Source organism: Haemaphysalis longicornis, unplaced genomic scaffold (assembly GCF_048455015.1).
Source record: "Haemaphysalis longicornis isolate Haplotype H1 unplaced genomic scaffold, Haemaphysalis longicornis Haplotype H1 scaffold_3, whole genome shotgun sequence".
Lineage (NCBI taxonomy): Eukaryota > Metazoa > Arthropoda > Arachnida > Ixodida > Ixodidae > Haemaphysalis > Haemaphysalis longicornis.
In genome coordinates, this window is record NW_027526335.1 from 129,726,158 (window position 1) to 129,743,870 (window position 17,713).

General features: G+C 49.3%; 1 protein-coding gene across 1 annotated transcript in view; it reads left to right on the forward strand.

The window, feature by feature from the left end:
• LOC144175080 (cell adhesion molecule Dscam1-like) overlaps positions 1-17,713 on the forward strand; it is a 159,372-nt gene that overhangs the window by 52,231 nt on the left and 89,428 nt on the right. The window contains exons 3-5 of the mRNA XM_077704126.1: positions 4,953-5,134; positions 7,203-7,428; positions 15,315-15,476. Of these exons, the coding sequence (XP_077560252.1) occupies positions 4,953-5,134; positions 7,203-7,428; positions 15,315-15,476 (570 nt within the window). The remainder of the gene's footprint in view (positions 1-4,952; positions 5,135-7,202; positions 7,429-15,314; positions 15,477-17,713) is intronic.

Here is a 17,713-nt window from a genome sequence, read left to right on the forward strand (position 1 = left end):
TAAGGCGTGGCAGCAACAGAATCGATAGATTGTTTCCCTCGCTCATCGTTCCGGCTGTGTCGTCTTCCTTCCGCGTTCGCTTCCGGAGATCAAAGACACCGACCGTCTGCTTGATTTATTTTCCTCAAGTGGGCCAGAGGAGCGCCCGCAACGCTGTAGAAAATGAAGCAGATACGAAGGGATAGATTTTCACTGGGATGAAGGAAGAAAGGCACGAAAGGAAGTAAGATTTCGCCGGCATTTCCCCCCTTTTTTTATTTCCGCACTTTCCTTTGATCGCCGTCTTCTTCAGTACCTGGTAAGGATGAACAAAAAGAGGGGGAAGGAGTGGTAGCACTTCTGTATCTGCTGGCTTTCCGCTTGTGCTGGCAGTGCTGAAATAGCAGTTCTTCGCCAAGCCTTGTGCTGCGCTGGCTTTTCTCTAACCTTACTCGCGCGGTGCGCTGGCGCGGGCGCAAGAGACTATGGAAGACAAAGATAACAAAATGACAAGGACGACAGTAGAGCTAAGCGAGCGGTGGCCCCTGTCATTACACAGGAGGGAGAGTGGAGCTTGGCCGGTAAAAACCTCCGCAGAGGCGGCCACGTTCCCTCACCTGCCAGCCTATAGCGGCGCGAAAACAAGGAATAAACGGATGCGGGGAGGAAACGTAAAGAACCAAAGGTGGCTGCGGTGGATGGGGCGGAGAGAGAGGGGGGGGGGGGGGGGGGGCGAGGTCGTCTCGAGTTGAACAGAGAGAGCCGAGGGGGAGGAGGATGAGGAGGAGGAGGAGGAGGAGGAGGAGGAGAATTGGTCGTCGCGATGAAGGCTTGCTGGCGCGCCAATCAGCGAGATTTTTACGGCTGAAACGAAATAAGGGTTGGAGGCAGCCGATCGGCACCGCCACCACCGCTGCCACCTATTGTACGGTACCGGAAAATTCCTCCGCTTTCATCCGGTCATTTCGTTTTTACTGTTTTGTTTTATTTTAAATCTCGCGCCTTGAGGCCGAGCTTACTTTACTTCCCCAGTTCACGGTCGGTTGCTGCGCCCGGCTTGCGAGTCTGGACGTATGTATGTGCGCTTGTGTGTGAGCTTTTCATCGGAAACGAAGTTTGGCCTTGCCCCGCTGCTGCGACCTCTCGCCGTCGTCATCACCGTTCAACTTTTCGCGCCGCTTTTCCCTCGGAGACCACCACGGCGCTACGCTATAACTTGAGATAAAAGTGGGCAGGGATCGATCGGCGGCTGAAATCTTTGTTCCGGACAAATACTTCACCGATTGCCATATAATTGCGCCGCGGCTCGCGCAGCAAATCTCCTTTCAACGAGCAAGCAGAAATACGGCCAGCCGGCTTGAGTCGCCCTTTTACTCTAAGGAGTTTTTACCATTTATAAAATAAAAAAATAACCGGAGAAAACAGTGGAGCCGCACTCTGGGAAAATGCGTACTGGACGTATATATTCATTCTACTTCCGGAGTGAAAAAAAAACATTTTTTTGCACTGGAAATCGCTTTAGCATCGAGCATCCCTTGGACGCGAACTTTTCCTCTCCCAATGGAGCAGTTCAGTTTGGCGAAAACTAATTTGCATAAATCTTAGTTTCAGCACTTCAAAGAGGGGCACAAATTATAAAAAACCTTAACTTATTCTGAAAGTATAGTTACGCCCTTGCATGTAGGGCACATAACGGGGAAGATATTGTCTACCAGTACTACAACTCCAGCCGAAACGAAATCTCCTGGCGCTAACGTGAAGGGAAAGAAATTTCGCCCATTCTTATCTCTCCTTCTTAGGCATACGGAATAATAAACTTCGATATTTAAGCATCCACTTTCGTCATCCTTTTTATCTCGAGCTCGGAAAAACAGGAAAGTAGTTCACTATCTCAAATTACTAAACGGTCCCCAGTGCAAACTCCCCGTTCTCACAAGTGATTCGGGATTTTTCGAGCCCCCTTACGCTTAACCTATAGGGTACCCCTTCCAGTTCGCGTAGGTGTATGGCTGAAGTTAGCTTATTCTACGGTCTGGACACCTGCATCAATAATTCTGCTTCACAGTAAAGTTTCACTACAGGGCTTGTTTAACAGATTGCCCATAGTTACCATAGAGGTCGCTTACTTGTCTGGCCGCTTTCACCTCCGTACGTTACCCGAGTACAAGAGAAAGAGGCTCCAGGTCAGTTTTTACTCCAACTCAGGGAGTGGGAAAAAGAGCAAGAGATAACTTTATTACATCATCCACATCTGAATCGCAAAAGTTTGGTCCTTTGGCGGTCCAGTTCAGGCCCGTAGGAACAGTGTACTAGCGGTCACTGAACAACGAGCGTGCACTGCTGCGTCCGTCGTTGCAGGGAAAACACGTTTTCATAAATTTGGTCGTGCACTTGCTGCACGATCCAGACCGAAAAGGGTGACCCTTAAAAGAAGACGTCCCGCATTCGATGTACCGTACACCTCGCAGTGTCACACCACATTTTCACTCAAACGCAAATACTGGTCCCCTCTGCGAAGCCGAGACAGTATTATTTACTCCGCAAGAACTTTCATAGGGTGTTCAAGATATGGTGGGATCGGAATCAGGTGCTGGACGATGCGCCATGGCTCTACGCAAGCTGGGGTGCAGTGCTACATGCATCTACATGCATGGTAAAAGTACGCGATGTTCAGGTGGTCGGTTCGAAGCTGGGGCGAGGGACCGACACCCTCTGCATTGATTATTGAAGTGGGACCTTGTTTTGTTGGCGCCAGCGGGAACGAATACCCAAAACCGCGCCCGGGTATGAGTGCACGGTTACATTGGTGAAGGCGTCCCCGTACCGAACTCCGTCGCCTCCGTCATGTAGTGGTTGCGTGGGGGTCAAGCGGCCAGCAGAAGAGATGCGTCGGAGTTGACAACAAAGGGCCGAGAGCAAAGCGTAACTGGTTTACTTCACGGGGAGAGATTAACTGCGACGATACAGGAACAGCATGTAGCCGACGGACAGAGCGGCGCTTTGTTCAGCTCCCAATGTCGACTGATACTGACCACCGAGGGCGTGTAATTTATACACATAAGCTCAATGGTTACGCTGCTTACAGGCGCACAAGACCGCCCTTTCCTGGTCCCGTGATAGCCAGCGTACGTTGAGTCTGAGAGAGGAGGAAAGGAGAGATCTGTCTAGGTGGCATCCGCTCGCAGGGTCACGTCTCAACACGGCCCCGCTAGAATCAGTTTGTTCCGGATTTTGCAACTGCAGCGGATGTGAACCGTCCCCCGCAAGCGTCCGCGCGGCGGACACGCTCCTGAGTGCCGTTGCTCGTTTGAGGAGGATGGCTTTACCGCCAAGCACAAGCAGCTTCCCCGCATTACACCACACTTGCAGCACGCGCGCACAGGGTTGTGGCGCACTGAATCGTAACAGCGCGCACAGCGTGAGCACAACATCTTATGGCGCGAATGCCTGGAACACGAATACTTTGACGAGTCCTTTTGTTTGAGAAGGTGCACGCCAGCCACGGAGAGCTCCGATTCTGGGAAGGTGTCGCGCAAGCTGCGGCCAGTCTGCCCGTAGGAGTAATTGCATCCAAAGAGGAATAAACGAAAGACAAAAAAGAGATGCAGGCACGATGTTGCAGCAAAAAAGAAATGTTGATAAGTATCGCCAGGGTTTTGCCTTCACATCATGTAAGCAGAGGTCGCGGGTTCGATTCCCGGCCGTGGCGGCCGCTTTTCTGATGGAGGCGAAAAGCAAAAACGCCCGTGTGTACGAGATTTCGGCGCACGTTAAAGATCCCCGGGTGGTCAAAATTAATCCGGAGCCCTCCACTACGGCGCGCCTCATCGCCTCCGTTGCGTCGGCGCGTTAAACCCTACAATCAATCAATCAGATCATGTAAGCAGATTTTAGTGCCCGAAAAATTTTCATTGTTGTCATACAATGCGCTGCGTGTCTGGCAAGACTTGGCAAGAACATAGTCTTGCCAGGTCTTTTGAAAGAAGAAGCGATCCGCGGTTTTTTTATTGCAGAATGTGGTGTACACCCGACTTTGAGCCGAAATGTGACCGCGCGCACGTACGCGCGCGGACACGTCATCATCTTCATTATTTTTGCCTGCAAATGCTATCATGATGCAGGTCATTGTGCGAGATAGTGACAGGTCATTCCGCTCTTCAGCAATGTGAACGATTTTACGCGCAGAAACCTAACATGCCACGAACAATACTTCAGATAGGGGCACTTCCGCAATAAAAAGACACACTAACACAGCTTCAAGCTTTGCTTACCATTTTGTTAGTTTTATAAGGAGGGAACTATAACTATTTTTATCCGAGTGCCATCAATATCCCCCAGCAATCAGCCACTTACAGTGTCCACGTAGGGGCGTCAATAGCGTTCCAACCAGCACAAGCCTCCAAGCGTCACATCTATACAGGATTGGCTATGCTTGAAAGATGTTGCCAGCCAACAAGATGCAGCTTGGACTACGGTCCTTCGTGAGAAAGGCCCACCTTGTCAACGGAGCACGAGCTTCCACCACCCTTCACCCCCAACTTCTACCCCTTCCCCCAAAGAGACCCGAGTACCATACTTTTTGCGATAAATTTGTTCATTCGTCATCTCTTCACCCCAACTCCGCGTCCCTCTAACTATAGTTCATACCACAAGCTAGGTGCAGCACTGTGGAGGCGACATTGTTGTCCCCCTCAGGGCGGCTAACTCACCGCGAAGGAAGCGACAAAAGGCGCCGGGGCCTTGCAGTTCCACTTGCCGAGAGGGGAGAAGGGAATGTCCTTTCAGGACCCCCTTCACGGCGAGTTAGGCGCCCTCAGTGGGCGCACTGTTGACAACAATGTAGCCTCCACAGGGCTGCACCTAGCTAGTGGTATGAACTATAGAACCCATCAGCCCACGTATGTGCGGCACTGGGTACGCAATGCAAAATACGCTGAGACGTTCTTTCCTCCCATCCCTGTGTGCAAACGCAGACGACCCTCCGGTGCTGACGCACCGCTTCGGCGAGCAGACGGTGGAGCCCGGTGCACCGGTGTCGCTCAAGTGCGCCGCCACGGGCACGCCGCTGCCGCAGATCACGTGGACGCTGGACGGGGAGTCCGTCGTGGAGAACCTCCGGCTGCGCATCGGAGATTTCGTCACCAACGACGGACAGGTGCGTTCAGCGTCTACCGCTGAGAACTCGCCCACATTTCAGAGATGTGGGGAAATTTTACCTGACCAACATTGGCTGTGTAGTGTCACTAAATAAAGGCTAAGCGTAGCTTATTTAGTGGCTCTAGCTATGTCTTGTTACCTGCCACGCGGCATGCCCTTCAATAAACGTGCAGCGTCGGGCCACGGGACCAACGCGATGTATTTTGTTAACAGTAGGATTCCGCTGCTGGCATTAGAGATTTGCATTGGAAATTTTAATGAACAAACCAAATTGGGTAAAAGGTAAGTTTCTTTTAAGTCAGTTTGTATTCAAAAAGGGAAACAAATTGAAAGCAGCAACCTTGATTTCAGCGATTTTTGTGTTCATAAACATGTGCTCAGGTACATGTTTTTTACGGATGAAAAAAGCGTAAAAATTGAGTTATCAGTGCAGGTGCCCTCAACGGGCGTCTAGGATTGAATGTATTTTCAAACAATAAACAATAGCATCGCATTCGATTTGCATATAAAATTTTTGGTGAACACTTCTGTGCCAGAATTCACTGCCTCCCGAGTTCTCTCAACCAGGAGGTATTCGAGTATCGCTGGCCTTTAGGCCGCGACAGTATTGAGGCATATTACACAACTTGACAGAGAGAGGGGAGGTGTGGCGTGCCTTTTTTATGCGGAAGCTGTAAATGAACCTCAGTAAGGTTCGCTAGTGCTGCCCACGTCCTCCGTTTGTCTTCTTTAAAAAGTGTATCCCTAGTAGCCTCAAGTGCAGTCCTTCAACATATAAATGGACCATCGAGCGACATTCCGGCGCTGGACGCAGCGAAACGGCTTCTGAACCAAGGTGACAGCAAAGCGTTCCATAGCCCGGGAGTCGCATTAATAAGACGCTAAAGAAGTAGCGTGCTGCTAGGCAATGTCTGGGCATGCACAGAACCAGCGATAGCGCGGTGGTGGTCTCGTGGCAGCGACACGTCATCAAGCATGCGCTGCACTGAAACCCCCAGCAGCACTACAGTCACCAGAGAGTCAGTGCGCGCTGCGCGGCAGTAGAATTGTTAGCAACATCGCCCATGCGATTCCGGTCTACAGCTAATTCGCTAACTTGGAATCTCAAAAAAAAAAAAAAAACCCTGGCCATCTCCACTAAGGTGAAACCTGGGGAGGGGCGAAGCATGCAGTGTATCAGCGTATTCAAAGATTGTCAGTCTCTCGGTTGCCACACGGCGCGCGCTGGTATACGCGACATCAAAATTACGAAGACGGAGGAGAAGCGAAATTCGAAACGGAGAACTACAAATTTTAAAGCTAGAGCGAGTACGGAGCAAAATAGAAGCAAGCAATCAAGCAAGCGTGAATGGAAAACGAGTGTCCCAGCGTGTTCTTTTAGTATGCGTTACGTTCTAGCGCAAGGCGTTGGAAAACGAGTGTCCCGGTGTTTTAGTACCGTGACCACATGAGAATACGACGACGAACGACGACGAAGACGACGACGACATAAAACGCCGACAGCCCGAACCCCTAAGGTGCCTCGCCCCTATAGCATAGCCCGCACAAACTTATTCGCAAAAGCATAGCCCGCAGCGGAATTCGGAAATATTACTCGCGACTGAAAACTCGAAGGAGCGTTCAGTGGCGTTCAGTTAGACATGATACTTTAGAATCCACGACTCTTGAGAAGTACATAGTCTCCCTTGGAATATTTTATTGTGGGACTCTTGTATAGAGCGCTATGAATTTGTTATGTATTTGCTCTCCTTCCCGATACCTAACAGAGAGATATATGGTGTGAGCGCCAGCTTCATGACTCGTAGACAGGCTGGCTCTCCAGTGAGCCAGCCTTCCCTAAATGGCTCACCGTGTAGCGATCATACTTGAATGCGCGTGCTCTGTCTGTGTTTACTGCTGCTTGACTATTCCCCGCTTATAAATTCACCCCACCTATCTCCCCCCCCCCCCCCCCCCAACTTCCCTTCACTCTGCCTACCAACCAGTTGCATTTTTTCTATCCCTCGCTCTTGCCTCTCGTCCTCTGCTGGATCCTGCTCGAAGGCCTTCCATTGCACTATGCGCAGGTGAACAGCTTCGTGAACCTGACGGCTGCCACGACCGAGGACGGCGGCCGGTACCAGTGCCACGCGAGCAACGACGTCGAGAGCGTGGCGCACGGAGCGCGCCTCAACGTGCGCGGCCCTCCCTTCGTGCGCCCCATGCGCAACGTGTCCGTGCTGGCGGGACGCACGCTCGTCGTCCACTGCCCCGCCGCGGGCCACCCGCTCGCGCAGATCCTCTGGTACAAAGGTGAGGCACGCGTATACGCACCAGGTAGGAGAGTAACGCCGTCTAACGCTTATCGTGAGAGGCTGGACTATTTAAAGGGACTATGCAGACCAAATACAACTTTGGTTCATTAAAAACGCTGCTTTGTCCCCTTAACAACTATAACAGTTTTACCGCAAACTTCAGACATATAAGCTGCATATTAAAAGGACAGATGAAGCGGCGGCACCCCCAGCCACGAGTCTCTTCGCATCTCTATGACGTCACTGGATCTTCTTTGCGCGATTGGCGGCCTCCGACAAAAGCCGCTGCGAACACCTCTGCGATTGTAATGGGCCTCTGGTTTCGTTTTATTATATAACCTAAATTCTAACTTGCAGTCAACACACTGGGGCTCTTCGATTTATAGTCTCGGACTCACCGCGGACTCCCCGGGAAGCAGTCCGGCTTTCGATTTTCCCATGTATCCCTATGGCTTCGGCGAATCGTCGGACTACCCGCGGTCTGTTCGCGGTGAGTCCGAGACTGTAAATCGAAGAGCCCCACTGATAGCTATGTTTTCAGTATTTTCTTATTGCGTCATTGCTGACGTCGTCTAGAGCGAAATTTGAAAGTTTTTCGATATTTCTAGCACATTTTTTGCTTGAAAAGCGTCTTTTGGAATTGGAATGGAGCTGAGCGGGCCACCAAATGCTACGTCTTGTAGACTGAACGAGGCTACATTTTGTCTTCCTGGAAATATAAATGCCGGCAGCTTTACAAAGACGGATATGCTCGTTGCTCACGTTAGGAAAAAACGAATTTCGTATCAGGAGTCAACATAATCCATCATGATCCATCGTTATGCATCATGACGAGAAAGGTCACAATACTTTTCATCATCAGTGGCCCCGGCCTGTCACCTTACCCTACTGCCTACGTATGGCCGAGGAAGCGACTATCATGACGGTATTTACGATGGCGATGGGTCGGTACGTGCGTATTGCCCAAAAAATTGCAGTAATTTTTAAAAAAAATGTCTCCACTTACTCCTATCCCGGGCACTTAAGGGACCTCGCGTATTAACTATCAACAAACTACCCTCTATGAATGTCAATAATTTACCAAGAAATAAAGAGGCTAGGTTAATCGAATGGGCACGCGGTAGTGGACGATAATGTGGCCTTTACACAACGGGCGGAAGTGCTTCAGCATCTTGTGGTAGTAGCAATTTCGGGGAACGAATAGAACCGGCTAGGAAAAATTAATCCGTATGCCAACCTCAGGATACATCTCATAGCAGAAGTGTCTTTTTCGGTTATTTAATTCCTGGGGGTACAAGTTAAACTTAGTTAACGCTATGCGCAAACATCTAGCTACGAAGACGAGGCCGTTGACAGTTTGTACAAGGAGGTTCAATTGGCAATGAATAAAGTAAGCCGTTCACCTAGTCTTCTATCACTCTCGTGCACTGAGAGACGTAGCGCATGAAAGTGATAGGAGACTAACGCAAAAACGAAGAGAAGCAGGTAGCTGAACGGGCAGTTGGAAACCATGGAACAGGTAGTCGAGTAGGCAAGGTGATGCACTGATGTTTGTTTATTTCAGCATTTCTAACATTGCGAATTGCCGTAGAGATAAAAAACGTGTTTTAGCCTTATATGATCCCGGTACTAATGCTGTGCAGAAAATTATTGCTGTATGTTTAATGTTAACATGTAAGGCCACGCAATTTAAAAAAAAAAGCGTAAAACATCTGTAGATCATTATATATCACCAGAAGCGTTTAATTCAGGGGGATCGTTACACTGATTGAAGCGTTTAGAGAGCACAGAATATAGAAGACTTGCTTGTTGGCTCCTGGAGGGCATATATAAATAATGCAGGCGGACCGTAATCTTTCATAAGAACCTCTAGAATCCCCCATTAGCAAGGGTGTCAGACAAGCAGACACTATACTTCTTAAATTATTTACAGCATGTCTAGACGGACATTGAAAATCTTTGGCTCGGGGAAGCCTATGATACCAGCAGACGGAGAATATTTGAGCCACTTGCAATTTTGGGGCGACATTTCCTTTGTTCGGTGGATCCGCAGAAAAGCTGCGGTCAGTGATTTTGGAACTGTATTCAAAAATCTCAGTCGTAGAGTAAAATATAAATGCTAAGAAATTGAAAGTACCATTAGGAAGCCAAGCAAAGAGCCTGCCCTTCAGCTTAGGTAATGAGATACTGAAACAGCTTCCAGTACTCCAAACAACAATAAGAAAAGCAGGCGTAAGATTGCTATAGGCTATAGAATTGCTGTAGATCACTCGGTTGAACGTAATCGTCCTAGAAAGAAGTAACAAATAGAAACAAATAACAAAGAAAATACGCCAACTAAAGGCTTTATGAAAGTATCCCCAAGGCATTGAAACCCAGTTGTCTTCTTTAGCGGTGACAAATTTAGGCCAAAAGCAACTGTTGTAGTGCGATGATGGAGGCGAAAAGCAAAAACGCCCCTGTGCACGAGATTTCGGCGCACGTTAAAGATACCCAGGTGGTCAAAATTAATCCGGAGCGCTCCACTACGGCGTGTCTCATCTCCTGCGTTGCGTCGGCGCGTTAAACCCTACAATCAATCAATGAACTGTTATAGTGCGACAGGCTTTTTTTTATTTATTTTTGCCCTTCTCTCTATTTGCGCGCATGGCCTCCGACGCGTCGTGGCAGAAGTAAATAACAATCCCGTTGCTGTATAACCGCTGCTCTTGACCTGAACGTTTCACCGCTAATCAAAATGCCCAGTAGGTTTTCGAAACGTGAAGAACGCTTTCATAAAGCCTTTGGCTGGAGTACTTTATTTGTTTTCACCTAACTGTGAAACTACTCTGAACTCTCATCACACCTCTCCCTCACTAAAAATAATGTTATACAACCAATGCGTACTCCCCGTAGTGAGTTCTGGCACAGAAGCTTCGGCACTTACTATGTGCATAGACAGAGGTGCTCGGCCGAACGAAAGAATAGCAGTGACGATGAAGGATAGTGAATGAGTGTCTTCGATTAGGGTACAACCTCGAGTGAAAGACATCCTAGCTCATATTTATACAAGGAAATGTTCTTTGGCTGAGCAAGGTTGAGGACACTAACTCAGTCAAGTTGCAGAGTTCATCTTTCCGGCTTTTGGCGTCAACACTGCACCACTCGCCTCGCTGCGAAGCTGCCAAACAAATGTTCTCACCGTTTCCCCATACGGAGTATAATAATGCAAAGTTCTGTTCGAAGGCTGTCGGAGAATACGCCACGGTTTCCGCAAGGTAATTCAAAACGTACCTTACTCCCGTGGTGCTATCGGCACCCGATTTACCAGCGGCTGTGCGCTGACAGGCTAAACTTCGGTCCTCTCAATCTGAAGGGCACTTATAACTTCTTCATTATTATTACAGAAACTGCCTCTTCATCTCATTTTTTTCCCTCAAAACTAAAAAAAAAAGAATTCCCGTTTAAAAATGTTTCGTCGGTCTCATTTTTGCTTCGTCGTCTTTGTTTTCGAGCTATGATATGCTCAGGAACAATGAGCCCAGAGCATTGACCAACGTCTTTCTGGCTTTCGGGAAAAACCCCAAATATATATATATATATCGCAAAAAGAGATCTAGAAGAAACAAAACATCAAAATTGGTGCCCTGTCTTTTTTTTTTATTACTTTCCTTCCCTCATCCTATTCATATTGCTCTATTTTTTACCAACGGAGCGTAAAGCGACTCGCCCCAAACTTCATACTTTGGCGTGTATTTCACTAGCTTTCTTTCTTCACTCTTAGTGCCGGGCCACTTTCCATCGGGCCAAAAGTTATTAGCCAAACGCGTTTTTGAAGCCGATTTTGGGGCGCTCGTGAGCGCTGCTTTCCTCGTATATGTTCAGACGCCGCAGCGTCTCACCATGGAGGAAGAGGGGGACTCGAAAGGGAACTGCAGAAGCGGGAGAGGCGAGGCGGGGAAAACTATTTCGTCGCTCGAAACTTTTGATGAAAGGGGGCGAGGGAGCGATTGATGTCAAGGGCAGGCGTCGTCGTCGCCGTCCAAAGGGAGGCCAAAAGAAGGCGAGCCCGTGTACGATGTCGTCGAGCCAGCGAGCGAGCGGCTGTTCGAGAGGGCAGTCCGCGCCAGGGTGTGCGTTCGAGCGCGTTCATGTCTGTGAGAGGAAACCCACCACGCGTGCGTGCGTTCGGGTCTCAGCAGTTCTGTATACGGCCGGGCCCTATATGGGAAGCCTATTGACGCTGCCACGAGATCCGAAAAGGCGTCGCTTTCCAAAGCAGACCTCATAAGAGGCGTCGTCGCCGGATCGATGGAAAACTTATGAGTGAAGCGCTCGCTTGTCGGCGGCCTCCGCAAAAGTTTTTTTTGTTGTTGTTGTTTGTTTTTTTTCGCCAGCGTGCACGTTAGCTCGCTTTGCCCCTGGGGGTTTCCCCCTGCGCAGAGCTTCAAGGGTTTGAAACAGAGCCAGCGGAGCGCACACGCGCGTCCTTATTGCATCCGGCGCCGCAGGAGTGAGCGAGCGGGCTTGTATAGCTGGACGGCGGTGACTGCTAGTCAAATGAGCTTCGTGCCCCGTCTCGCTTTGTCTTAATTGCCCAGGTTAGTAGCATTGCTTGCTTGCCGTTTGTCCACCTCACTCGCCCCGCGTGCGCGAGGGAGCACTCGTTGATGGAACACAAGGGCCAGCTTCGCACAAATAAGCTCGGCTTGCTACTTCAAACGGTTGGGGAAGATGAAGTGGAGATTAGATGCGAATAGACGGATGCGCCGGCGTGAAGGGCGGTCTACGAGGGGGAAAGCGGGGGAAATTGCTTCCAGGAGACTTCACGTGAGAAGCTCGTTAGCGCGCCGGTTTTCGTCTGTTTGCTCCGCCTTGGTCCGCACAAATGAGAACGCTCTCGCTGCGGACACTTTACACTGTTATGTTCTCCCAGTATCTCGCGATCGCTATGTATACTGCTAAAGGACAAAAAAGGCAAAACAAATAAGCAATGAATAAATATTGTTAGAACGCTAATAAAATTTCCAAAAGTCTGTTCTGTAACCCTGCTTACAAATGAGCCGAGCGGAAATATTACACACACACACACACACATATATATATATATATATATATATATATATATATATATATATATATAAGAGAGAGGAAAAGAAGGGAGTGGGGGCGCAGACAAAACATTGGGAAGTGGGAAGGTTTGTGAGAAGGACGCAGAGTGTAAGAGCAGGATGTGTTTTAAAAAAGGGGAATTAACGAGAAACTGGAATGTACTTATTGAAAAAAGACAGCCGGAGAGAGGACAGGCATGTTTGGAGGAGATTCATTGAAGGTGGGGGGGGGGGGGGGGGGGGGGGCGGTGAGGAGAGGTGTGCAAAAGTGTTTGGTAAGGACGCGGCGTGACGTCACGCGAGGCTTTTCAGAACGACAGGAGGGTGACGGGTGGTACGGGGAAGTTTTGCGTCATTATTACAAAGTGCTTGCAAGCTGCCTGTAAAAACAACACAAAAAAGACAACATATCAACCAACAGCATCTGCTCGTTTGAAAAACAAGTAAATTCCTTGGAGTGGTCATTTTATGGAAAGAGAAAAGATAAAGTTAAAAGCCAGCACGTGAGGAGCTTCTTGTGAGAGGCTGCAGAAATAGAGGCTGCGGTTGTAACTTGGCCGTCTATGCAGTGACGGATGCCAGGTCATACGCGAGGTCAGACTTGTAGGCAGCGACATCGACATCGAGTGAATCCTTCCCAGAGCGGAGTGTGTACAGTGGAGGTTTATAGCGCGTTGTGAACGGTGAGTGGCGTGGTGCGTATAGTGCATGTTTCGGGTGACCAAGATGATGCGAGAGTGCTTCTGTATGTGTGTAGGGATTGCGCGCTTGTTCTGGATAGCGTAGTCAAAGATTATAGGCAGCCAATGCAAAATATGGCGGCCCGTTACGGTGCGAGAGAGATGATTGCACTGGTAGACCAGGTAGGCTTTGCACAGCTCGTATAAAATGTTGATTATGCCTGTGCGGCAAAGGCTGCCTGTTGAAGTGTTAAGCTAAACACTAGGGGCCTGCTTTTACACTCTTCTAAAGATGGTGTCCACAATGTCTACATCTTCCTGAGTTAGAGACAAGTATGGAAATGTGTACACAATACGGCTGCTAATGGAAACCTGCGTGAGGCGTAGAACATCAGCTTCTTTTAAAAACGACGCCTGTTAGCTTTTCTTTCCCAAGATAGATGCCTATGAATCCAAAGAGACAATCACGGAGGCTGTGATAAAACCTTCCATCTCCTTGGGAAAAGGCCCAATTTTCTCGTAACGCAATTATCCCACGTGCTCCGAAAAAGAAAACGAACTACGTTTTTCCGTTAGATCAGCGAATCAAAGACGCAACTTTTCTGACATTTTGAAGAAGGGGATCTTGACTGCAGTCTCGGCGCACGTAGTTTTCATTCTCGGTGAGTGGAGTGGAGTGGAAGAAGCGTTTATTTAGCCTGCAAAACCGATGCGACGTGAGCCGTGGCCCGCGTCACGCCCGTCGACCGGGCCTAGGTCGCCTTCGAGGGAGCGTCCCGATCCTGTCGAGCCGCTGCCTCTCAGTCTTGCTGGACGGCCCAGAGCTGATCGCCTTGATCGTACGACGACAGCGCCGCTTCAAGTCGCGGCGGCAGAGTCCCTGTTTTTGCATCTTCAGGATGCTTCTTGAAGTCCCACAGCACGTGAGAAATCGCGCGTTCTCATCTTTCACTCTGAGGAATGGTGTTGTTCAGCTTCACCACTACGCAATCAGTTGTGCTCGACGCGCCCATCCGTGCGTCGGGCATAACAATTTGACTTAATAGTTCGCTCTGATCCGTGGCATTAAGGAACGCAAGCATTGCGTTCTTCATCACGTGGGGTCACAGAGGAGATGGCATTTTGAGCCAAATAGTATGGACGATGCTGTTATTCGCCACACTTGATTTGTTGATGGCGCTAATTGGTGACTCGATTACATTCGCGCATATAAGCATCAGAATTGCCTTGACTACGGTCGTGGAAAGCGAGCTACAGCAAAAGCTCGTTAATTCGAACTCGGTTAATTCAAACTTACAGTTAATTCGAACTGACGCCCTGGTCCCGTCACAGCCCTGTATATTTCAACGGGAGAAAACTCCTGATAATTCGAACACATCGGTATCCAGACCGGTTAATTCGAACAGAGATCCTCTAGTTTCCTTCGCTCCTCGCACAGCAAGTCGGCCCAGGAGTCGGCCCAAAATAGAAGTAATCGACCGAGTATTTCGAATTTTGATTGCCTCGACCCTGTCATGTAAATAAACGTGTTTTTAAGTATAAACAGCGTCATTATTTCAATGTTGTTTCGATCAATTTTGTTCGCTGGTCGAGCTCCATGAACATTATTTACGAAATCACTTGCCTGAGCAAGTGACTTGTCGGAGTAAGCCTAATTCCTGATAACCAGACCAGAGGTGGCTTCTTTGTTCTCTTTGTGGTGGCTTCGTGCCACACTTCCCGCGCAGTGTGGCGCGATGTCCATTCGTTCAACCGCCCTCCAGCTAATTCGAACTTCGCTTAATTCGAACAATTTTATGGTCCCCTTCGAGTTCGAATTAACGAACTTTTACTGTATACTGTTGCGCTGAATAAACTATCCGTGACAAAGCGCACCGAGATAAGTATCTCTTCAGTACGAGAATATTCCCGAATAATTGATCCCACGTGTCGTTTCTCTCTGTAAACAGAACTATCAGGTTTGTGCTCGATTCGGGGCGCGATCCGGGCCACCCTGATTGAACAGGCAGTGTCGATCTCAACGCGAGGACACCCGTGTCCCGGGGGATTAGAGGCAGCAACCACAGCCGCTGTCTGACGTCGGTGTCTCCCCCTCTGCCTCCGTGCCGCCGCAGGAGACGCCAAGCTGCCGCAGAGCAAGCGCCAGAGCGTGTTCCGCAACGGCACGCTGTCGGTGCACCGCGTCGAGAGAAGCGGCGACGAAGGCGGCTACAGGTGCGTCGCCACGGGACCCACGGGACAGTCGGCGTCCAGGGAGCTCTACGTCAACGTCATGGGTAAGTGGCCCCGCCCACCCACCGGGGAGACGACACTACGCAGCAACGCTTGTCGCGGCTGTTCCGCGTGCGCTGCCAGCTTTGGACGCCACGGCGGCTGTTTTTTTGTTTTCGAGAGCAGAGACCATGTCGTGTAATGGAACGCAGCTGGTTAATTGAGATAACTCTATCAGAGACCTTTACGGGGCGCATAAATTTTAACCCGCGCAGTTGCTGCCTACCTTTTTGTTTTCTTTTCTTTCATCCAACCTTTCAAAGTTTCGTAGGGCTGCACGGTGTTCTTTATTCGCTATGCGACCAACAAGGCCACTTTACTTCAACGCGTAGCCATTTCCTGCTTTGATTTGGAAGCAGGCACGTGCGGTTAGAAGATTTGTCTTGATTCGTTGTTTTTTGTTTGTTTTTTTGTTTTTGTTTTTTTGCCACCTCGGCGTAGTAGTAACGGTGGGTAGGTTGTTGAAACTCAGGCTGGCGGATTGCAGGCAATATTTTCTACTGTGGTTCTAGTGGTCTGGGTATGACAGGGGAACGTTATACAAGAAACTAATGCGCCGCATCTGTGAAACGTCCAAGTAGTAGGGGCGCTTCGTGCCCATTCACCCCTTGTGGGTAGGAGCGTTCTGGATCAACGAACACAGCCTTGAGTTTGACGTCAGGTACCGAGCTGGTTGGAAAATACACGATTGTTGCGTTCGTGAAAGCTTGAAATGATCATGCCTTCTAGCACTTGCGCACATATAGGGCGCAAAAAAGCACTATGTGAATCTCACTCGGTTATACCTGCGTTGTAAGGCACCGAAACCCCACCAAAAGGGTACAACTGCGGTAAAATATCGCGTAATAATGCGTCAGCACTATGCCCCCTCAACGAGAAAAACGCGGCCTCGTGAGCAGCGAATGGTACCAAAAACCCGCGCTCCGAAATTAAAAAAAAAAACTGCGGTTGATTCCTCTGTCATAGGAATCGTTAAAACACGAAAGTGAAATGTGCAGTGAAATCTGCAGCTGATCCTTATTTGCGGGTCGGCGGCCGTCTTGTGGGTAGGCTTGGCGAGCGACGCCCTACTGGCGGGTCGCTTCGGCAAAGGTGTGCTGGCGTCATTTCCGCGACGGATATGACGTCAGTGAAATCTTGGTGTATCCCGGCATAAACCACTGTCGTGTTAAAATGTGAAACCCGAAAACGAACAACCCGAAGTATAACGTACTCTGTAGTACTAAAGGTTGCTTCCCCGAAAGAAGACCCTGGGTGTAGGGGTACGCCCTTTACAGGCCGCTTGCTTCGTTGTACTGACGTCACTTCCGTGACGGATATGACGTAAGGGAAATCTTCGTGAATCCCGGAATAAAACACTTTCGTGCTAAAATACGCCGTCGCAGAAGCGCGAATTTTGAACCCCGAAAATTGCGGTCACACGCAAGCGACGTAACCATTTCTCCTCGCCAACGCCAAGCGCAACCCGGCTTTCAGAGTACTTCAAATATGGACGAAAGAATGAGAAGAGCGGGAATTTATTGAGGAATTTGAACCTGCTTACGGGCTTTGAAGCGAAAGTATTATGGCCTTCATGCTTCAAGCTACTAGAATACAGATTCGTAGCTTCTCGGTACGGAGCGTGCTGCGGTCTGGTGACCAACGGAAACGAAGAAAGAAAATTGAAGAAAGTGTCTCACACACGATGTGGCAGTCAATACGTTTTTGATAACTATAACAGCCGAAGCATACTTCTTTCACATTCAAAGCACGCAAGAAGATAAGTTCCCTGAGGAATGTTCGCTCTGGAACTTGAAGTTTGTGTTTCTAAAAGGGAAATCAACAACGAAAATAGTTCGTAACGCAGTGGAAAACAATGCAGTGGGAAAAAACTTTTGGCATGCAATTTACACTTTCCTCATTTCCCTTGATTATTGTTATCATCATTTCATTGTCATTTTTCTCCGTCCTTTTTCCGACAGGTCTGTTGTTGGTTGCGAGATAGAGACGTCGCGACGCAGGCAAGAAGCGGGAAAACCGAGCCCGCGCAATCCTGATTGGAACGAGGGGGCGGTGGGAGTTAATTATTGTAATGGCGCTTTCGAATGAATCGCGCCGGAAAAACATTTCCCTCGAGTCACTCTCCCCTCCTCCGTATCCCCCCCTCCCCCCATTTCTCCTTGTGTACCCAATATTCCCCGTCCCTCTCCTGCTTGACAATGCCGCCGTGTACGCGATGAGCGCAGCTGGAGAGCTGATTCGG